Raw genomic sequence first — 23,961 nt, forward strand, 5'->3', positions numbered from 1 at the left:
ATTCTCTCCCCATCACTGTCTGGGGCTGTATTCTTCTGGGATCACTCTCTGGGGTTCTATTCTCTCCCCTGGATCATTGTCTGGGATTATATTCTCTCTCTGGGATCACTGTCTGGGACTGTATTCTCGCCCCGGGATCACTGTCTGGGGATGTACTCTCCCTGGGATTACTGTCTGGGGATGTACTCTCCCTGGGATCACTGTCTGGGGTTGGACTATCCCTGGGATCACTGGGGATGTACTCTCCCTGGGATCACTGTCTGGGGTTGGACTATCCCTGGGATCACTGGGGATGTACTCTCCCTGGGATCACTGTCTGGGGATGCACTCTCCCTGGGATCACTGTCTGGGTTTGGACTATCCCTGGGATCACTGGGGATGTACTCACCCTGGGATCACAGTCTGGGGATGTACTCTCCCTGGGATCATTGTCTGGGGATGTACTCTCCCTGGGATCACTGTCTGGGGATGTACTCTCCCTGGGATCACTGTCTGGGGTTGGACTATCCCTGGGATCACTGGGGATGTACTCTCCCTGGGATCACTGTCTGGGGATGTACTCTCCCTGGGATCACTGTCTGGGGATGTACTCTCCCTGGGATCACTGTCTGGGGATGTACTCTCCCTGGGATCACTGTCTGGGGTTGGACTATCCCTGGGATCACTGGGGATGTACTCTCCCTGGGATCACTGTCTGGGGATGTACTCTCCCTGGGATCACTGTCTGGGGATGTACTCTCCCTGGGATCACTGTCTGGGGATGTACTCTCCCTGGGATCACTGTCTGGGGATGTACTCTCCCTGGGATTAATTTCTGGGGTAGAGTTTCTCTACTCTCCACCCAAATCTGGCCCAGGGAAAGCTCAGGAAATTCTCCTATTTAGAAAGAAATTGTAAACCGGTGAAAAAAGAAAAGCACAGAGAAAAGAATTAGATTTAAAAATGCTGAGAAAAATACACGAGAACAGGAAAACAGGTTAGCAATACAGAGAGCTAAAGTGAAGAGCAGAATGAGAGCGCCGCGTATGTGCAGCACTAGGAGGTCCAGTTCAACATTGGGAGGACTGATTGAGCTCAGACAGCGGGGAGAGAGCCATCTTTCAACCACAGGATGTGTCTTTGTTCATCATCAGCATCGGAGCCACAGAAAGGTAATGGGGGATGGGGGGGGTGGGTAAGAAGGGGCGAGAGGGTGTGTTGGGGTTGGGGAGAGGGGGTGTTGGGGAGAGGGGGGGGGGTTGGTGTTGGGGAGAGGGGGGGGGGGTTGGTGTTGGGGAGAGGGGGGGCGGGGTTGGTGTTGGGGAGAGGGGGGGCGGGGTTGGTGTTGGGGAGAGGGGGGGCGGGGTTGGTGTTGGGGAGAGGGGGGGCGGGGTTGGTGTTGGGGAGAGGGGGGGCGGGGTTGGTGTTGGGGAGAGGGGGGGCGGGGTTGGTGTTGGGGAGAGGGGGGGCGGGGTTGGTGTTGGGGAGAGGGGGGGCGGGGTTGGTGTTGGGGAGAGGGGGGGCGGGGTTGGTGTTGGGGAGAGGGGGGGCGGGGTTGGTGTTGGGGAGAGGGGGGGCGGGGTTGGTGTTGGGGAGAGGGGGGGCGGGGTTGGTGTTGGGGAGAGGGGGGGCGGGGTTGGTGTTGGGGAGAGGGGGGGCGGGGTTGGTGTTGGGGAGAGGGGGGGCGGGGTTGGTGTTGGGGAGAGGGGGGGCGGGGTTGGTGTTGGGGAGAGGGGGGGGGGTTGGTGTTGGGGAGAGGGGGGTGGGGGGGTTGGTGTTGGGGAGAGGGGGGTGGGGGGGTTGGTGTTGGGGAGAGGGGGGTGGGGGGGTTGGTGTTGGGGAGAGGGGGGTGGGGGGGTTGGTGTTGGGGAGAGGGGGGTGGGGGGGTTGGTGTTGGGGAGAGGGGGGTGGGGGGGTTGGTGTTGGGGAGAGGGGGGTGGGGGGGTTGGTGTTGGGGAGAGGGGGGGGGGTTGGTGTTGGGGAGAGGGGGGGGGTTGGTGTTGGGGAGAGGGGGGGTGGTGTTGGGGAGAGGGGGGGGTGGTGTTGGGGAGAGGGGGGGGTGGTGTTGGGGAAGGGGGGGGGTTGGTGTTGGGGAGAGGTGGGGGAGTTGGTGTTGGGGAGAGGGGGGGGAGTTGGTGTTGGGGAGAGGGGGGGGAGTTGGTGTTGGGGAGAGGGGGGGGGTTGGTGTTGGGGAGGGGGGTGGGTTGGTGTTGGGGAGAGGGTGGGGGGGTGTGTTGGGGAGAGGGAGGGGGGGTGTGTTGGGGAGAGGGAGGGGGGGTGTGTTGGGGAGAGGGAGGGGGGGGTGTTGGGGAGAGGGAGGGGGGGCTGTTGGGGAGAGGGGGGGTTGTTGGGGAGAGGGAGAAGTGGGGGTGGTTTGGGGAGAGGGAGAAGGGGGGGTTGAGGAGAGGGAGAAGTTGGGGGGGTTTGGGGAGAGGAAGAAGTGGGGGGGCAACGGCAAACTCAGCCCTGTCGGCCCTGCAAAGTCCTCCTTACTAACATCTGGGGGCTAGCACCAAAATTGGGAGAGCTTTCTCTTAGACTAGTCAAGCAACAGCCTAACATAGTCATCCTCATGGAGTCATACCTTACCTATAATGCCCCAGACTCCACCATCCCCGTCCCCATCCACCGTCCAAGGGCCCAAGCACTCCTTTCAAGTGAAGCAGCATTTCACTTGCACTTCCCTCAATTTAGTCTACTGCATTCGTTGCTCCCAATGTGGTTTCCTCTACATTGGAAAGACCAAACGCAGACTGGGTGACCGCTTTGCAGAACACCTTCGGTCTGTCCGCAGGCATGACCCAGACCTCCCTGTCGCTTGCCATTTCAACACCCCACCCTGCCATCAGCAGAAACAGAATTGTATTTGAACACAATCTGTAACCTCTTGGCCCAACATATCCCCCCACTCTACCATTGCCATCAAGCCAGGGGATCAACCCTGGTTCAATGAAGGGTGCAGGAGGGCATGCCAGGAGCAGCACCAGGCATGCCTAAAAATGAGGTGTCAACCTGGTGAAGCTAGAACGCAGGACTACTTGTGTGCCAAACAGCATAAGCAGCAAGTGATAGACAGAGCTAAGTGATCCCACAACCAACGAATCAGAGCTAAGCTCTGCAGTCCTGCCACATCCAGTTGTGAACGATGGTGGACAATTAAACAACTCACTGGAGGAGGAGGCTCCGCAAATATCCCCATCCTCAATGATGGAGGAGCCCAGCACAGCAGTGCAAAAGATAAGGCTGAAGCATTTGCTACAATCTTCAGCCAGAAGTGCGGAGTAGATGATCCATCCCGGCCTCTATCAGAGGTCCCCAGCATCATAGATGCCAGTCTTCAGCTAATTCGATTCACTCCACATGATGCCAGGAAATGGCTGAATGCACTGGATATGGGCCCTGACAATATTCCAGCAGTAGTACTGAAGACTTGTGCTCCCTAGCCAAGCTGTTCCAGTACAGTTACAACACTGGCATCTACCTGGCTACGTGGAAAATTGCCCAAGTATATCCTGTACACAAAATGCAGAGGGGGAGAGAATGGCGATCATCAGTAAAGTGGTGGAAGGGGTCACCAACAGTGCCATCATGCACCACTTGCTTAGCAATAACCTGTTCATTGAAGCCCAGTTTGGGGTCTGCCTGAGCACTCAGCTCCTGGCCTCATTACAGCCTTGGTTCAAACATGGGCAAAAGAGCTGAACTCCTGAGGTGAGATGAGAGTGACTGCCCTTGACATCAAGGCTGCATTTGACCGAGTGTAGCATCAAGGAGCCTTAGCAAAACTGGAGTCAATGGGAATGAGGGGGAAAACTCTGCTAGCTGGATTCATACCTAGCACAAAGGAAGATGGTTGTGATTGTTGGAGGTCAGTCATCTCAGCTCCAGGACATCACTGCAGGAGTTCCTCAGGGTAGTGTCCTCGGCCCAATCCTCTTCAGTTACTTCTTCAGCGACCTTCCTTCCATCACAAGGTCAAAAGTGGGGATGTTCGCCAATGATTGCACAATATTCAGCACCATTCATGACTTCTCAGACACTGAAGCAGTCCACGTCCAAATGCAGCAAGACCTGGACAATATCCAGGCTTGGGCTGACAAGTGACAAGTAACATTCATGCCACACAAGTGCCAGGCAATGACCATCTCCAACAAGAGAGAATCTAACCATTGACCCTTGATGTTCAATGGCATTACCATCACTGAAACCCCCAATATCAACATCGTGGATGTTACCATTGACCAGAAACTATAAGACCATAAGACGTAGGAGCAGAAGTAGGCCATTTGGCCCAACGAGCCTGCTCCGGCACTCAGTGGGATCATGGCTGATCGGAAAAACCTCAACCCCACTTTCTTGCCTTTTTCCCCATAACCCTTCATTCCCTTACTGATTAAATATCTGTCTATCTCAGCCTTGAATAAACTTAATGACCCAGCCTCTATAGCCCTCTGTGGTAAAGAGTTCCACAGATTCACTATCCTCTGAGAGAAGAAATTCCTCCTCACCTCTGTTTTAAATGTGCGCCCCCTTACTCAGATTATTTCCTCTGGCCCTAGACCCTCTCACAAGGGGAAACAACCTCTCAGCATCTATCCTCTCAAGCCCCCTAAGAATCTTATATGTTTCAATAAGGCCGCCTCTCATTCTTCTAAACTCCAATGAGTACAGGCCTAACCTACTCAACCTCTCCTCATCTCCATACCTGGAATCAACCTAGTGAACCTTCTCTGGATTTCCTCCAATGCCAGTATATCTTTCCTTAGGACCAAAATTGTTCACAGTATTCTATGTGTGGTCCAACTAGTGCCTTGTATAGTTTTAGTAAGACTTGCCTATTTTTATACTCCATTCCCTTTGAAATAAAGGCCAACATTCCATTTGCCTTCCCTATTACCTGCTGAACTTGTATGCTAGCTTGTTGGGATTCATGCACAAGGACTCCCAAATCCCTCTGTGCTGCAGCCTTCTGCAGTCTTTCTCCATTTAAATAATATCCAGCTCCCCTTTTCTTCCTGCCAAAGTGCATAACCTCACATTTTCCCACGTTGTGTTCATCTGCCATGTTTTTGCTCACTCACTTACCTGCCTATATTCTGAAGACTCCTTGTGTCATCCTTACCTCTTGCCTTCCCACCTATCCGCAAACTTGGTGATAGCACATTCACTTCCCTCATCTAAGTCAATATATATAGAAAATATTTGAGGCCCCAGCACTGGTCCCTGTGGCACTCCACTAGTTACAGGTTGCCATCCCGATATTGCCCCCCATATCCCAACTCTCTGCCTTCTATTAGTTAGCCAATCCTCTATCCATGCTAATATACTACCCCCAACACCATGGGCTCTTATCATCTTCAGTAGCCTTAAGTGTGGTACTTTATTGAACGCCTTTTGGAAATCCAAATATTTTACATCTACTTGATCCCCTTTATCCTGCTTGTTGCTTGAAAAAATTCTAATAAATTTATTAGGTATGATTTCCTCTTCATGCTGACTCTGCTTGATTAGATTATGTATTTCTAAATGCTCTGCTATTATATCCTTTATAATAGACTCTAACATTTTCCCAATGACAGATGTTAAGCTAACTGGCCTATAGTTACCTGTTTTTTGTCTCCCTCCCTTTTTGAATAAGGGTGTTACATTGGCCATTCTCCGATCCCATGGTACATTTCCAGAACCTTAGGAATCTTGGAAGATTACTACCAAAGCATCCACTATCTCGGTAGCTACTTCTTTTAATATCCCAGGATACAACCCATCAGGTCCAGGGGACTTATCGGCCTTTAGCCCCATTAGTTTCCCTAGTACTTTTTCTCTAGTGGTATTTATTCTGAGAGATGTGGGCCGGGAGCGTGATGGGGAGGCGGGGAGGTAGCTTGAGAGCGAATGAGATAGAGGGAAGGGAGGGAGGGAGACAGATGGAAGCAGGGGGAGAGAGAAAATGCAGGAGAGAGAGGCTGGGGAAAGATAGAGACACGGAGAGGGAAGGGAGAAGATAGAGACAGGGAGAAGAGACAGTCCTGCGTGACCCTCCATCCTCCACTGTCACTGTCCTGTGTGACCCTCCATCCTCCACTGTCACTGTCCTGTGTGACCCTCCATCCTCCACTGTCACTGTCCTGTGTGACCCACCATCCTCCACTGTCACTGTCCTGTGTGACCCTCCATCCTCCACTGTCACTGTCCTGTGTGACCCACCATCCTCCACTGTCACTGTCCTGTGTGACCCACCATCCTCCACTGTCACTGTCCTGTGTGACCCACCATCCTCCACTGTCACTGTCTTGTGTGACCCTCCATCCTCCACTGTCACTGTCCTGTGTGACCCTCCATCCTCCACTGTCACTATCCTGTGTGACCCTCCATCCTCCACTGTCACTATCCTGTGTGACCCTCCATCCTCCACTGTCACTGTCCTGTGTGATCCTCCATCCTCCACTGTCACTATCCTGTGTGACCCCCCCCCAATCTTTCAGCACTGTCACTGTCCTGCGTGACCCCCCCCCAATCTTTCACCACTGTCACTGTCCTGTGTGACCCCCCCCATCCTTCAGCACTGTCACTACCCTGTGTGACGCCCCCCCCCCAATCTTTCAGCACTGCCACTACCCTGTGTGACCCCCCCAATCTTTCAGCACTGTCACTGTCCTGTGTGACCCCCCCAATCTTTCACCACTGTCACTGTCCTGTGTGACCCCCCCATCCTTCAGCACTGTCACTGTCCTGTGTGACCCCCCCATCCTTCAGCACTGTCACTGTCCTGCGTGACCCCCCCAATCTTTCACCACTGTCACTGTCCTGTGTGACCCCCCCATCCTTCAGCACTGTCACTGTCCTGTGTGACCCCCCCCATCCTTCAGCACTGTCACTGTCCTGTGTGACCCCCCCATCCTTCAGCACTGTCACTGTCCTGTGTGACCTCCCCATCCTTCAGCACTGTCACTGTCCTGTGTGACCCCCCCATCCTTCACTGTCACTGTCCTGTGTGACCCCCCCATCCTTCAGCACTGTCAGTATCCTGCGTGACCCCCCCGTCCTTCAGCACTGTCACTACCCTGCGTGACCCCCCCATCCTTCAGCACTGTCACTACCCTGTGTGACCCCCCCATCCTTCAGCACTGTCACTACCCTGCATGACCCCCCCATCCTTCAGCACTGTCACTACCCTGCGTGACCCCCCCCATCTTTCAGCACTGTCACTGTCCTGTGTGACCGCCCCATCCTTCACTGTCACTATCCTGCGTGACCCCCCCCCCATCCTTCACTGTCACTATCCTGTGTGACCTTCCATCCTTCGCTGTCACTATCCTGTGTGACCTTCCATCCTTCGCTGTCACTATCCTGTGTGACCTTCCATCCTTCGCTGTCACTATCCTGTGTGACCTTCCATCCTTCGCTGTCACTATCCTGTGTGACCTTCCATCCTTCGCTGTCACTATCCTGTGTGACCTTCCATCCTTCGCTGTCACTATCCTGTGTGACCTTCCATCCTTCGCTGTCACTATCCTGTGTGACCTTCCATCCTTCGCTGTCACTATACTGTGTGACCTTCCATCCTTCGCTGTCACTATACTGTGTGACCTTCCATCCTTCGCTGTCACTATCCTGTGTGACCTTCCATCCTTCGCAGTCACTATCCTGTGTGACCTTCCATCCTTCGCTGTCACTATACTGTGTGACCTTCCATCCTTCGCTGTCACTATCCTGTGTGACCCTCCATCCTTCGCAGTCACTATCCTGTGTGACCTTCCATCCTTCGCTGTCACTATCCTGTGTGACCTTCCATCTTTCGCTGTCACTATCCTGTGTGACCCTCCATCCTTCGCTGTCACTATCCTGTGTGACCTTCCATCCTTCACTGTCACTATCCTGTGTGACCTTCCATCCTTGAGCACTGCCACTGCTGTGGAACTCTTGATAATTTAGCACATTTTGCACTTCAGTGTTTCCATGAATTCTATTGAGTGCAAGCTTATTCTTAATCCAGTGTGCTTTAATAGTCTAAAATATGCTTTAGCTGAAACCCAAATGGACCTCCTCCATACTTCTTCGGTACCAGTGAGAGAGCTGTAGCGAGCTGTACCCTGCCTTTGTGGTGTGCAGCTCCGCATGTAATTAACATACGTAGCCTGCATTTGAAGGGCTAATTTCTAATTGGATTTCTGAATGGTTTTACACTTCTGATGGGCATTGGATGTACTTTTTTTTCCTCGTGGTGTACCTTGTTTATTGTCAATGCTAGTGTCAGAGAACTGTTCTGGTACTGGAGCATGAGAGATTGGAATCCACGACTGGGTGCAGCCTTTGCTGGCATGATGTGAGCTGCTGTGTCAGTATCTGAGCCAGTGAAGTAGATTGCTTTTTGCTTGGAAACTCTAGGGCTACCATACTTAAAGAAGTGTCTAAAGGTCTGAGCATAGACTTAAAGGAAGCGTTGCTATATGAATTAGGAGTAAGAGTAGGCCCCTCGGCCCCGCTCTGCTATTCAATAAGATCACGGCTGATCTGTTTGTAACCTCAGCTCCACATTCCCATCTAACCCCGATAACCTTTCACCCCCTTGCTCATAAAGAATCTGTCTGTCTCTGCCTTAAAAATATTCAAAGACTCTGCTTCCACCGCCTTTTGAGAAAGAGAATTCCAAAGACTCACCATGGAAAACTTACCATTGGAGGCTAAAGCAACTATTTTCACAGAGGCATCTCCAATCTATTATGTCAGGCAGAATTACTCTTAAATCCTCCTCTGTATTTCCAGGCCACACTTCCTGCTTTCACTCTCCAGAAACTTGAGCTCCTACAAAACTCGGTTGCCCATATTGTAACTTGCTCCAAGTCCTGTTCACCCATAACCCCTTTACTCGCTGAACTCACTGGCTTCTGGTCTGGGAATGCCTCAGAATTAACATTCTCATTCTCGTGCTTAAATCCCTCCATTGCCTTGTTCTTCATCTATGTTACCTCCTCCAGCCCTACAACCCTTCCCAGTCCCTGTACATCTTCAAATCTCTTCCTCCCCAGTGTGTCGGCTATGCCTTCGTTCATCTCACCTCTAAGCTCTAAACCCTCTGTCTTTCCACCTTCCCCTGCCCATTAAGATACACCTTAAAACCTTCCTTTTTGAACAAGCTTTTGGCCCCCCTCGTAATTTCTTTTTATGCAGAATTGGTCTCAAATTGTGTCTGATAATGCTGCTATGAAGCAGCTTGGGACCTGAAATGTTAACACTCGCTCTCTCTCCGCAGATGCTGTCTGACGTGCTCAGTGTTTCCAGCATTTCCTGTTTTTATTTCAGAGTTCCAGCAACAGCAGTATTTCTCAATGTAAAAGCAAGTTGCGTCTCAAAAGACAAACTAAAATTTTTATTTTTTACAGGTTGATAATAGTGCTCATTGGAAGACCACATCGGGCGGCTTGGTTTGAAATGCCTGGAGCTCCAATTTAGGGCGTTATTTTGCAGGAAGCTGTATTTTGCCTCTTCCTCCTGAGGAGTAATGTGTGGACCGAATCAGAACGTCAACAAAACTGATGAAGCATGTCCCGGCCACAGGCCCTAGCAGTGACAGCAGCCACATTACTGGGCACGGCTGTGGGCTGCCTGTACTTGTGGAAGGCCTTTAAAAGTCCCAAATGGAAGAAGGCTCTTGCCAGCCAGAATGGAGAGGCTGTGAAAACAGGAGAGAGCACCGCACAGAGTGGCAGCGAGGAATCTTGCCAGCCGGACTGCCGAGCTGATTTCGTCAATCCCAGTCCACTGGTGGGGAAGCTGCTGACGGCAGATGCCTTAATATTGGAGTCAGAGGCTGAGTGGGAGCAAGCCTGGCCACTGCTGAAGGCTGAATTGGAACATTACCCACTCATAGGAATTGACTGTGAGTGGGTGAGTGTCGTTGATAACGTCCGTCAATTTCTGTTGCTCTGTGCTTTTCTGTGTGGGATGGAAAACAAATTAGTTGCGAATGTAGCCAGTGCAGAAGTTAGCAGAATTGAGGAATTATATATCCAGCTCCATCACTCAGTAACTCCTCACCCCCAGACCCTGTGTTACTGACTGTATCTACTGATGTCAGTCCAGCTCCCTCATACTGTCACTCAGTAACCCCTTCCTCCCAGACCCTGCGCCACTGATTGTATCTCTGCTGATGTTAATCCAGCTCCCTCACACTGTCACTCAGCAACCCCTTAGAAAGCCCCTTTTTCTAAATGCGGAGTGCTCTGCAAAATTCAATTACCAACAGCGTAAATGAAATTGCTTTGCTGTCTATTTCTGGTGATTTTTTTCCACAATATTTTTGTAAGTGTTCAGGGGAACTCACCATGAATAGCTATTCAGCTTGATCAGTTTGTAGCACTCTCACCTCTGAGTTAGAAGGTTGTGGGTTCACTCCAGAGACTTCAGCACAAAAAGGCAGTGCTGAGCTGGCGTCTTTCGATTCAGACATTCAACTGAAGCCTTGTCTGTTGTCAGATGGACATGAAAGATCCCATGACACTATTTTGAGGAAGAGGACAGGAATTCTTCCTAGTGCCCTGGCCAATATTTATGCCTCAATCAACATCACTAAAGAACACAGTTTATCTAGTACAAAAACAGAATTACCTGGAAAAACTCAGCAGGTCTGGCAGCATCGATGGAGAAGAAAAGATTCGACGTTTCGAGTCCTCACGACCCTTCAACGGAACTGAGTATAGTTAGGAGAGGGGTGAAATATAAGCTGGTTTAAGGTGGGGGGGGGGGAGAGAGAGAAGTTGAGGGGGGCGGGGTGGTTGTAGGGACAAGCAAGCAGTGATAGGAACAGATAATCAAAAGATGCCACAGTTTATCTAGTCATTACCCTATTGCTATTTGTGGGAACTTGTGTGCTAATGATCTACTGATAATCCAGCTCCCTCACACTGTCTCTCAGCAACACCTCCTCCCAGCAACCCGTGTAATTGACTATCTCTGTTGATGTTAATCCAGCTCCCTCACACTGTCACTCAGCAACCCCTCCTCACAGCACCCAGTATCTCAGACACTGCCTGTAAGATCAGAGCACTGCACTGACATTCACAATGATTGGAACGTGCAGCTAAAAAACATGGGGCATAGGCCATCTGAACAAAAAAATAAATTGTGTTCATCTCTTATTTTCAGAAACTTCCATCCATGCCTTTGTTATCTCTAGATTTGACTATTAATGCTGCTTTGGTTGGCCTCCCACCTACCACCCTTCAGTTGATTTGAAGCACTGCTGCCCACATCCTCGCTTACATCAAGTCTGGTTCACCCGTTGACCATATGCTTGCTGATCTATATTAGCTCCTGGTCTACCAACACCTTGATCTTAAAAAAATTCTCATGCTGTTCAAATCCTTTCATGGCCTCACCCATCCCTACCTCTGATACCTCCTCCTATTCTACAACCCTCTGCAATCTCTGTGCTCACCAAATTCTGGCCTCTTGCACGTCATTGATTTTGTGCACTCCACTATTAGTGGTCGTGCCTTCAGCTGCCACGTCCTTAAACTCTGGAATACCGTCCCTAAACCTCTCCACCTTTCTACCCCTTTCCCCTATTGGCGCATTCCTTAAAACTTATCTGCTTGATAAAGATTTTAGTCGCGTGACTTGGTGTCAAATTTTGTTTGATAATGCTCCTGTAAATGCCATTTTGCAACATTGAAGGCAGTGTATAAATGCAAGTTATTGTGATGAATGTTAAGGCATCTTACTCTAGAAAGAGTTGAAGGGCAGGCTGCATTTGGCTGATTCTTTTTTGAAACTGCATTTTCATCCCTGGAAGGTTTAAACTTTCAGCTTAACAATGGCAATAATTACATTTTTTTTTCTCTCTATCTTGAAATTATTTTCCAGATTTCTATAAAGGGAAAGCCAAACCCCGTGTCTCTCCTTCAGCTTGCCTCTTACAGTGGCCTCTGCCTTCTTGTCCGCATACCACAGATGACCAGGGATGGCCGATTGTTGCCAAAGACTTTACTCGACCTGTTGGGGAATGCTAGTGTTCTAAAAGTTGGTGTTGATGCCTTCGAGGATGGCTGCAAGTTATTCCGAGATTACTGCATTACGGCCAGGGGCTGCTTGGATGTGAGATACTTGGTCATGCGCCAGAGGTTCGTGTTGGGATGAATTATGAGGACAGATTGCAAAGACTAGCCTTATATTTATTTGTGTGTGGAAGATTAAGGGATGCTGTAATTAAGGTGTTGATAGGGTACAGAAGAGAAATTATTTCCTCTGCTGGGCGAGTCCATAACAAGGGAGCATGATCTTAAAATTAGGACGTGCATGGGTGATATCAGGAAACACTTCTTTAGGCAAACATAAAACAAACCTGGAACTGTCGCTAAAAAGTTTCGAGGCTTGGGGTCAATTGAAACATTCAAAACTGGAATTGATAGATTTTTGTTAGGCAAGAGACCAAGGCAGCTAGTTGGGTTAAGATACAGATCAGACATTGTTTCATTGAATGACAGAGCAGACTCGACATACTGAATAGTCTCCTTCTGTTCCATTTGTTTTCTGGAGAGTTGTAGGCTTTTTTCTCCCTCTTTCTGAGGCTCTGTATGCCTGTTTTCATCCTAGTTTACAGTTTTTTAACTCTATTTTTGCTGTTTTAGGGGATTACTGAGCATTCAATTTATATAATAGTTGTTTGTATTGACGTTAAAACACAAGTTTTACAGAGGACAAACTTACAATCTTAGTAATGCAATGCTAAAGTAATTAGGAAGTTAACTCTCCGTTGACCTGCTGCTTGGTCTCTGTTCTTGGTCTTTTCTTTCACTTGAAATTTATTTTTTAATTCTGTTTCACTGCTGGTAAAATCCACTGTCAGCAACTTTCCCTTCTAGCTAATTCAAAAGCAGCTTGTTAATTGGTGACAAATTTTAATATACCTGCACACACAGATTTTAATAAGATCATAAGAAATAGGAGCAGGAGTAGGCTATTCGGCCCCTCAACCCTGCTCTGGCATTCAGTAAGATAGATAGGAGGGCAGGTGGGCAGGAGGGGTTCAGGAGGGCCAGTGGGCAAGAGGAGTTTGTGGGGGGGGGGTTGTTGGGAGGGCTGGTGGACAGGGGATCGGAGGGCTGGTGGTTGGGGTGGGGCCAGTGGGCAGGAGGGGTTCGGGAAGGCCGGTGGGCGGGAGGGGGTGGGAAGGGCTGGCGGGAGGGGTTTGGGAAGGCCGGTGGGCAGGAGGGGTTTGGGTGGGGTGGTGGGTGGGAGTGGATAGTTTATATTTATGGCCTCTAGCTTTAGCCTCTCCACAAAGGGAAACCTGCTCCAAATCCTACCCTATCAAGTCTCTTCATAAGTTAAACCTCTTTTAGGGCACTCTGCAGCCTTCTCTTTTCAAATTATCTCCGTCTCCTTGGGCATGTCATCTCCAACGCTTAGAGGGTAAGCCTTCAGCCTAATTTCATCCTACCTCTGTCCTTGTAGTCTTAGTCCACTTGGCATTTATCCTTCTCATTTGTGCACTGATTTTCTCTTCCTGCCTCAACCTTAGCCTTGGCATATTTTGATTGATACCTCAGCAGTTGGCAGATCTCAGACTGGCCATGACATTGGACTTGTTTTGGTCCCAACGACTGTTGGTGCTCAGCTGCTTGGTACGACTTCACACCCCATGCTTTATTGAAGTCCAACGTATCAAAATAATTATATGAAATATTTATGATCAGCGCCTACAGCTTATTATGCTCCTTGGACAGTGGGATTAATTATTTATGATGGGATTTATTGTGAACATAAATTTGTAATATTAATGCAACAGCAACATTCCCTCAGCCAGCGGGAAATCTCACAGCATCTCAAGCAGAGTTTTAATTTTTGAGATGCAATCAGAATGACACAGTGAAAAGAAAATCATTTGATTCATTTTTCATTGTAGGTATGCAGAAAGACTTGTTTTACAGACAGACTTGCAGGTCTTCACTGAATGTTCAACCCAATAGTTAGTTACTTACACAGCCAATCACTACTTTAGCTATGGCTCAAAAGTAGCATTTTCACCTCCTGATATAGGTCATGAGTCCATTCCAGAACTGGAGCACATAATTGAGGCTGATATTCCAGTGCAGTACTGAGGGAGTGCCATCTTTTGGATGGGATGTTATACTGAGGTGCCGTCTGACCTCCCAGGTGGATGTAAAAGATCCCATGGCACTATTATGAACAATAAGGGAGTTATCTCCAGTGTCCTCCCGCATCATTTACCCTTCAAACAACATCATTCTTATTATATTATCTATTCATTGTGATATTGCTGTTTGTGGGTCCATGCTGTGTGCAAGAGTGTCTGCAATATGATTGCAAATCTTGTATCAATGTCTTGCTTGGAGGAGACTTTTGAGAATATTGAACATGGAGCATAGGGATCCAGGTCTCTGTCAGTGATTCTCCAAACAGTGAACTCCTGATTTCATTTGTGCTGTTTATGGGTAGCTGTCAAGTGAAAGAGTACTACATGACTAATATTATTGTTATTTTATTTGTTCTGGGATGTGGATGACACTGGGAAGGCTGTACTTATTGTCATTACTGATTGCCCTGAGGACATTGAGATTCAGCTATGTTGTATGGGACTGTTGTCAGATTTAACCATTTCAAGTAAGGATGAGTGTTGGCTCCTTTCCCTGAAGGACATTAATGAGCCAGTTGGATTTTCAATGACAATTTGGCAACTTGCATCATGATTTTGGTCAGTTTGTTGCTCCCTCTTAATATCTCCTTCCTCTCAGCATCCTTTTTTGATTTTTCCTCTGCGAACTGCCTTGGGCTGTTTTTCTACATTAAAGCCAAACTATACATGCAAGTTCTTGTCGGCAAATTGGCGATTTATTGAAATCTTCAATCTTACAATCTGCCCTGGAATTTGAGCAATTGACATTTGGGTTGCTAGTTCAGCACCATAACTAATAAACTACCCTGTGAAGTAAACATCTGTTGAACATCATCACCTTGCTTTTATACAGTGTCTTTACATGGTTAAACTTCCTGAGGTGCTTTAAATGTGCATTATCAGACAAAATTTGACACTGAGCCACATAAGGATCCCTGAAGTTAGCAGGGCAGGTAGATAAGGTGGTTAAGAAGGCATATGGGATACTTGCCTTTATTAGCCGAGGCATTGAATACAAGAGCAGGGAGGTTATGTTGGAACTGTATAAGATGCTGGTGAGGCCACAACTGGAGTACTGTGTGCAGTTCTGGTCACATTATAAGAAGGATGTGATTGCACTGGAGAGGGTTCAGAGGAGATTTACCAGGATGCTGCCTGGGCTGGAGGGTCTGAGTTATAAGGAAAGATTGGATAGGCTGGGGTTGTTTTCCTTGGAGCAACGAAGGTTGAGAGGGGACCTGACAGAGGTGTATAAGATTATGAGGGGCATAGATAGGGTGGACAGGAAGGCAGTTTTTCCATTAGCAGAGGGGCCAATAACCAGGGGCACAGATTTAAGGTAAGTGGTAGAAGGCTAAGAGGCGAGTTGAGAAATTTTTTCACCCAGAGGGTGGTGGGAGTCTGGAACTCACTGCCTGAAAGGGTGGTTGAGTCAGAAACTCTCGTAACATTTAAGAAGTATTTAGATATTCACTTGCCTCCAGGGCTATGAGCCAAGCGCAGGAAAATGGGATTAGGGTAGTCAAATCTTTGTTGACCGGCGCGGACATGATGGGCCGAATGGCCTCCTTCTGTGCTGTAAACTTCTACGAGTCTCTATAAAAAGATGTTAGTACAGGTGACTGAAAGCTTAGTCAGCGGTTAGCTTTTAAGGGGCAACATAATGGAGAGGAGAGAGCTGGAAAAGTTTAGTGATGGAATTCCAAAGCCTTGGGCCTAGGCATCTGAAGGAACAGCCTGCAATTGAGGACCAAAAGAAAGCAGTGACATGCAAGAGGCCAGAAATGGAAAAGTGCAGAAACCTTGCCGGATTTGAGGGCTTCTACCATATTTGTACAATAAATTCTTCATCTGTTCGTGAGCCCAGATCATGCATGTGAAATTTCTACCAAGGACCAGTGAATACTGATCAGGAATGGAATCCTACTGATTTTATTTCTCCCCCTATCCCATGCCTCCCATCCTGACTGTATGACTCAGCATACCATGTCTGCTGCATTTACCAACTTAATCACTCTCTGGTTCATTCTAGGCACTTTTACCTTGATGCTGTGCAGCCAATTGCAGAGGTGCCTCTGTCACGCTGTCAGATGCGCTGCAAAATGTACACAACCTTGACCTAAGGTGCCAGTCTTGGCTCAGTGGAAGCACTTGCCTCTTGAATTGGAAGATCGTGGCTTGAAGTTGTATTCCAGGGATTTGGGATAAAATCTAGTCTTCACTTCCAGTGCTGCACTGAGGGAAATGTCATATTTCAGGTGAAATAAATCAAGTCCCCATCTGCCGTCAAAGATAGATGTAAAAGACCCCATGGAACAATTGAAGAGCAGGGCTCAGTAACTAGGCTTGAAAAATATTTCTTTGGCTGAAAAGCACTTTGGGACGTCCAGAGATTGTGAAAGGTGCTATAGAAATGCAATTTTTCTTTTACTTACATTTGATATCCGTTTGAAGAATTTGCTTCACAAATCACATTTTCTTGTCGCTTTATGACCTATTTTACAGACTAATGATTTAGTTCAATATTCATATTAGGTGGTCTTAAGGTTATTGAGCAAAGCAGGGCACAGGGTTACTACTGGGAAAGGAGTAAAAAAAAACAAGAAGACAAAAAAGCATCTTTCATGAGCTCAGGACTCTCAAAGCGCTTTACAGCTGAAGTGTTTTGAAGTGTAGTCACTATTGTAATTTAGGAAATGCAGGAGCCAATTTGCACACTGGAAGGTCTCACAAACGACACTGAACTAAATGACACGGTAATCCACTTTAGTGCTGTTGATTGAGGGATAAATATTGGCCAGGACACTGAGGAGAACGCCACTGCTCTTCTTAATAATAATGCCATGGGTTTTTTTAATGTCTTTTTTTTATTCATTCATGGGATGTGGGCATTGCTGGCTAGGCCAGAATTTATTGCTCATCCCTAATTGCCCTTGAAAAGGTGGTGGTGAGCTGTCTTCTTGAACTGCTGCAAATCAAGTGTAGTTGAACCCACAGTTTTGTTAGGGAGCGAGTTCCAGGATTTTGACCCAGCGACAGTGAAGAAATAGCGATACATTTCCAAGTTGGGATGGTGAGTGGATTGGAGGGGAACTTCCAGGTGGTGGTGTTCCCATGTGTCTGCTGCCCTTGCCCTTCTAGATGGTAGAGATCGTGGGTTTTGGAAGGTGCTGTCTAAGGATTCTTGGTGAGTTCCTGCAGTGCACCTTGTAGATGGTACACGCTGCTGCTACTTTGCTTCGATGTTGGAGGGAGTGAATGTTTGTGGAAGGGACGCCAATCAAGTGGGCTGCTTTGCCCTGGATGGTGTCAAGCTTCTTGAGTGTTGGAGCTGCACTCATCCAGGCAAGTGGAGAGTATTCCATCACACTCCTGACTTGTGCCTTGTAAATTGTGGACAGGCATTAGGAAGTCAGGAGGTGAGTTACTCGCCACAGGATTCCTAGCCTCTGATCTGCTTTTGTAGCTGCAGTATTTATATGGCTAGTCCAGTTCAGTTTCTAATCAATGGTAACCCCGCCCCCCCCCCAGGATGTTGATAGTGAGGGATCCAGCGATATTAATGCCATTGAATGTCAAGGGGCGAAAGTTAGATTCTCTCTTGTTGGAGATGGTCATTGTCTGGCACTTTTATGGCGCAAATGTTACTTGCCACTTGGCAGCTCAAGCCTGGATATTGTCCAGGTCTTGCTGCATTTGGACATGTACTGCTTTAGTATCTGAGGAGTCGCGAATGGGGCTGAACATTGTGTAATCATCAGCGAACATCCCTATTTCTGATGTTATGATGGAAGGAAGTTAATTGACAAAGCAGCTGAAGATAGTTGGGACTAGGACACTATCCAATGGAACTCCTGCAGTGATGTCCTGGAACTGAGATGTTTGCATTCCAACAACTACAACCATCTTCCTTTGTGCTAGGTTTGTCTCCAACCAGTAGAGAATTTTGCCCCTGCTTCCCATTGATCCCAGCTTTGCTAGGGCTCCTTGATGCCACATTCAGTCAAATGCTGCCTTTATGTCAAGAGCAGTCACTCTCACCTCACCTTTGGAGTTCAACTCCTTTGCCCATGTTTGAACCAAGGCTGTAATGAGGTCAGGGCCTCGCGGAACCAAACTGAGCGTCAGTGACCAGGTTATTGCTAAACAAGTTCCGCTTGATAGCACTGTTGATGACCCCTGACGATGGAGAATAAACTGAGGGGGCGGTAATTGGCTGGGTTTGTCCTGCATTTTGTGTACAGGACATACCTAGGCAATTTTCCTCTTTGCCAGGTAAATACCAGTATTGTAGCTGTACTGAAACAGCTTGGCTATGGGAATGACAAATTCTGGAGCACAAGTCTTCAGTACTATTGCTGGAATATTGTCAGGGCCCTTTGCAGTATCCAGTGCCTTCAGCCATTTCTTGATATCACGAGGAGTGAATGGAATTGGCTGAAGACTGGCATCTGTGATGCTGGGGACCTCCAGAGGAGTCCGAGATGGACCATCCACTCGGCACTTGCGGCTGAAGATTGTTGTGAATGCTTCAGGCTAATCTTTTGCTCTGATGCACTGGGCTCCCCCATCATTGAGGATGGGGATATTTGTGGAGCCTCCTCCTCCTCCAGTGAGTTGTTTAATTGTCCACCACCATTAACAACTGGATGTGGCAGGACTGCAGAGCTTAGATCTGATCTGTTGGTTGTGGAATTGCTTAGCCCTGTCTGTCACTTGCTGTTTATGCCTTTTGGCATGCAAGTAGTCCTGTGTTGCTGCTTCACTAAGTTTTAGGTCTGCCTGGTGCTGCTCCTGGCATGCCCTCATGCACTCTTCATAGAACCAGGGTTTATCCCCTGGCATGGTGGTAATGGTAGAGCAGGGGGATATGCTGGGCCATGAGATTACAGATTGTGTTTGAGTATAATTCTGCCGCTGATGGCCCACAGCACCCCATGGTACCCAGTCTTGAGTTGCTAGATCTGTTTGAAATCCATCCCATTTAGCATGACAATTGTGCCACACAACATGATGGAGGGTATCCTCAATGTGAAGATGGGACTTTGTCTCCACAAGGACTGTGCAGAGGTCACTCCTACTGATGCTATCCATCTGAGAGGCCAGATGACACCCCTGTTTAACATCTCGCCTGAATCATGGCACCTCCCTCAGTATGACACTAAAATGTCAGTCTGGATTATGTGCTCAAGTCTCTGGAGTAGGACTTGAGCACAATATCTTCTGACTCAGTTGAGAGTATCAATACTGAGCCACAGCTGACACTCAATTAGAGGATTATTGCCCAACCTTGATCATTTGACCTAACTATTTGAGTATTAGTATTGGCCATTCATTCAACATTTTTCCCCTCCACATGCTAGGTGGTCCTGCTGTTCCTAGATGATTGAACCAATCACAAAGCCCAAACATGTCCAAGTTTCAGCACAGCACAGACTAATCAGGTCATGAAAAGACTGATGGACAATGTGCTGCAAACAATCTACATGGCAAAGATGCAGAAAATCACAGACGTTGTGCTGAGACAGTGGATCCAGTGGCCTTAAATTTACTGGCTTCAAATTTAATTCCATCTGAAGTTTGTGTGATGTGATCATCATATACTTTGTTCCTACTGTTGCCTTGCTTGATGGGGAATGAAGGAACTTGGTCAGTCAGTACTGTTGTACTAAGTGCCCTATAATGGCTGGGGTGATTCCTGTTTTTCATTTTACCTCCTTATGATCCAATCACTAACCATGAACTGATGCAAATGTGTCTTTTGAAGTGGCTCTGGTGCCACACATTGGCATGAGCCAAAATTTGGACAAAAGTATGCAGCCTTCAGGTAACCCCTCCTCAAACGGTGCAAAAAATGCATGGACGCTTCTGAAGTTCCCTCAATCATAACCCTCCTCGCATCCCAAGCAATACATGGTGCTAACCCTCCTCACACCTCTAATATTACATGGTGCTAACCTTTCCTCACATCCCTGACAACAGAGCAATAACATTTCTGACATCTTTGATAACACATAAAGCAAATGCTCCACGTCGTGAACAAAACGTGGTGCTCGCATTTCACATCCCAAACAATACATGGGGTTAAACCCTCCACATCTTGATGACACACATAATCATTGATAACGCACAGCTCTAACACTCCTCGTCATCCCTCATCATCCCTGATAAAACACTGTGTGTTAATACACCTCTTCCCTGCTAAAGCACAGTGCTACCACTCCTTATCCCTGATAACATGCAGTGTTAACACTCCTCATCCCTGATAACATGCAGTGCTAACACTCCTCACGCCAATAACTCTCGGTGCTAACATTCCTTATTCCTAATAATGCACTGTGCTAACACTCCTCATCCCTGATAACACAATGTGCTAACAGTCGACCCCCCCATAATGTACCGTGCTAACACTCCTCATCCCTCATAAAGCACTATGCTAGCACTCCTCATCTCTGATAACACACAGTGCTAACACTCTTCATCCTTAGTAACACACTGTGCTACACTCCTCATTCCTAATAATGAATGCACTGTGCTAACACTCCATCCCTCATACAGTGCTAACATTCCTCATACCTGATAGCACACTGTGCTAACACTTCTCATCCCGAATAATGAATGCACTGTGTTGGCTCATGCTCCATCCCTCATAATATACAATGCAAACACTCCTCATCACTAATAATGCTTCATCCCTCATAATATGCAATGCTAACATTCCTATTCACTGATAATGCACGGTGCTAACACTCCTCATTCCTGATAATGCAGTGCTAACACTCCTCACATTCCACACAGCACCAAGCATTAATAATACTCAGATATAAAAACAAAAAGCTACTGCGGATGCTGGAAATCCAAAACAAAAACAGAATTACCTGGAAAAACTCAGCAGGTCTGGCAGCATCGGTGGAGAAGAAAATAGTTGACGTTTCGAGTCCAACATGACCCTTCAACAGAACTGAAGTATAGTTAGGAGAGGGGTGAAATATTAGCTGGTTTAAGGTGGGGGTGGGGGGAGAGAATAATACTCAGCCCATCAAACACTCCCAAGTGAGACACAGAATGGAATAGATGCATGGTGACTTTATCTCTCCTGTTCCTCCATAATGTGGTTTAACATATTCAAGGAATATCCCTTACTCCGAAAAGCAATTTGTAATTTTATAATAAAAACAGAAAATGCTGGAACTACTCAGCAGGCCAGACAGCATCTTTAATCAGGCAGTGCTGATAAAGGTCACAGACCTGAAAAGCTAACTCTGTTTCTCATTCCACAGATGCAGCCTGATCTATCGAGTGTTTCTAGCATTTTCTGTTTTATTTCAGATTTCCAGCTTCCACAGTATTTTGGATTTGACTTTTTATGGTCACTATAGCATGGAAACTTCCCGATGGTGCTTTTCAGATGGTTAACTGGTTGTTAATACTTTGCCAGAAACAGAGGGATATTAGGAGATGCTGTAGAATCAAACACTTTAGGAGGGATGTCAAGGCTTTGGAGAAGATGCAGAAGAAATTTAGTTGAATAGGTGTAGGAATGCGCGTTTCAGTTACATGCTGAGACTGGAGGAGCTGGGAATATTGCCCTTGGAGCAGAGAAGACTATTAAAGATATTCAAAATGATGAGATGTTTAAATAAGGATAAACTGTTTCCACTGGAGGGAGGGTTGGTAATGACAAGACAGAGATTTTAGATAATTAGTCGAAGAACCAGAGAGATGAGATGAGTTTTTTATTGCAATGAGTTGTTACAATGCCCTGCCTGACAGGACAGTGGAAGGAGATGAAGTAATAATTTTCAAGGGGGAATTGGACATATACTTGAAAAGGAGAATTAGCAGGGCTAAGGAGAAAGCATGGGAAGTAGGACTAATTGGATAGTGCTTTCAAAGAGCTGGCGCAGACACAATAGGCTGAATGTCCTCCGAGATTCTGAGATTCTAGGAAATGGCTTTTGGAAAGGTGGAGATAGAACCAGAGAGGTTTAGGGAGCTCCATAGAGCAGGACTGATGCATGTGAGGGTTCCACCAGCAGTGGTCAGGCAAAGAGGGCAAACAGAGAGCTGGAATCAGGAATGCAGCATTCAAGAGGGGTCTAGGGCTGGAAGAATTGCAGAGAAAGGTTGGGGGTCAGTAGTGGAGTAATTTATGGTCAAGGATAAGGATTTCAAATTTTACACATCATGAGGATGGAAGCATTTAACAAATGACACTTAATGCAAGGACAGGAATCGCAAAGGCTGAGTTTTGGACAATTTGGAATTGATAAAGGATTGGAGATCAGCAAGAAGAGTATTGGAGTAATGGAGTCAAGAAATGGTGCTTTCTGTATCAGTCCCAGGAAAGATGGGACTGAGGTGGGGACAAAGATGCTGTGGAGGTGGAAGTAAGTAGTTTTACTGGTGGATAGGCTGTGTGTTTAAAACACAACTCAGGAATGAATGGTAGACCAGTATGGTGAACAGTCTGAATCAGCTTGTGTGCTGTGGTTGGGGAAGGTAATGTGGTCTGTGGCACAGCAGCAGAATTTGATGCTGGAGGAAAAAGTTGCTAGGATGTTTTCCCAGTATTCAGCAAGGAAGTTGTGGCTGATCAGGATTTAATCTCAGACAAGCAGCTTAATGACAGATGGGCAGGCAAGGGGTCGAGAGGATTGTTAGAGAGGTGGAGTTAAAGGAAGAAAGGACTTCATTACCATAGTACCTTTCACAAGCTCAGGACGTCCCAAAGCACTTAACAGCCAATGAAGTACTTTTCCACTGTTGTCATGAAGGAAATGTAGCAGCTAATTTGTGAACAGCAATCTCCAACAAACACTAATGAGGTAATGACCAGGCAATCAGTTTTTAATGATTGTTGAGGAATAAATATTAGATAAAAGTAAATAATGGTAAGGGAAGAACTCCCCAGCTCTTTTCCAAAAGTGCTGGGAATCTTTTACATCCACTTGAGAGGCCAGGCGTTTGGATGTTTATGCGTCATCCGAAAGATGGCACCCACAACAAGGCAGCCCTCCCTCAGTACTTCATTAGGGTTTTGGCCTATATTTTAGGCTTGAGCCTCTAGAGTGGGACTTGAATCCACAGCCTTCTAACTCAGAGGCAAGGCTTCCACCACTAAGTCAGAGCTGATACCTTTAAGTTGGGTGGCATCAGCACACCAGTGGAAGCACTGATGAGTAACATATAGATTAAGAGAGATAAGGGGTTAGAATAGAACCTTGGTAGACTCCAGAAGTAATCGTGTATGGAAGGGAAAAAAAGCCATTGTTCGAGATGCATTGGTTCCATTTAGATTTGTAGGATGCAAGGACACTCGCATGGAGCTGTATGACAAATGAGATGTTTTGGAGGAGGCATGATGAGGAAGGAAGTTATGATAAACCTGTACATAAAAGACTGATTCAGCCTCAATTGGAATATTGTGGCAGGTTCTGGGCACCACACTCGGAAGGGTATGAAGGCATTAGAGATGGTGCAGTAAATGTTCATGAGAATAATTCCAGGGATCAGGAACTTCAGTTCTGTGGATAGATTGGAGTAATTGGGGCTGTTCTCCTTGGGGAAGAGAAGATTTGATAGATGTTCAAAATCATGAGGGGCCTTTACAGAGTAGATAAGAGAAACTGTTCCTGTTGACAGAAGAATTGAGAACCAGAGGGCACCAATTTAAGTTGATTGGAAAAAGAAGCCACAGCGACACAAGAAAAAATATTTTTTACAAGTAATTGGATAGGATCTGGAATGTACTGCTTGAAATTCTGGTGGAGGCAGATTCAGCTGGGGCCTTCAAAAGAGAAATGGATCATTATCTGAAGAGAAAAGAATTTCAGGGCTACAGGGAA

At 47.2% G+C, this 23,961-nt stretch overlaps 1 protein-coding gene across 2 annotated transcripts in view; it reads left to right on the top strand.

Annotated features, from left to right (window-relative positions):
• Positions 1-1,097: 1,097 nt before the first annotated feature.
• Positions 1,098-23,961, top strand: part of exd2 (exonuclease 3'-5' domain containing 2) — a 46,208-nt gene continuing 23,344 nt past the window's right edge. The window contains exons 1-3 of one of the 2 annotated variants that reach the window (XM_078563103.1): positions 1,098-1,151; positions 9,360-9,864; positions 11,842-12,098. In XM_078563103.1, coding sequence (XP_078419229.1) covers positions 9,520-9,864; positions 11,842-12,098 — 602 coding nt within the window. In that variant the 5' untranslated portion in view covers positions 1,098-1,151; positions 9,360-9,519. The remainder of the gene's footprint in view (positions 1,152-9,359; positions 9,865-11,841; positions 12,099-23,961) is intronic. The other variant, XM_078563104.1, reaches the window with a different exon arrangement.

Source organism: Cetorhinus maximus, chromosome 18 (assembly GCF_964194155.1).
Source record: "Cetorhinus maximus chromosome 18, sCetMax3.hap1.1, whole genome shotgun sequence".
NCBI lineage: Eukaryota > Metazoa > Chordata > Chondrichthyes > Lamniformes > Cetorhinidae > Cetorhinus > Cetorhinus maximus.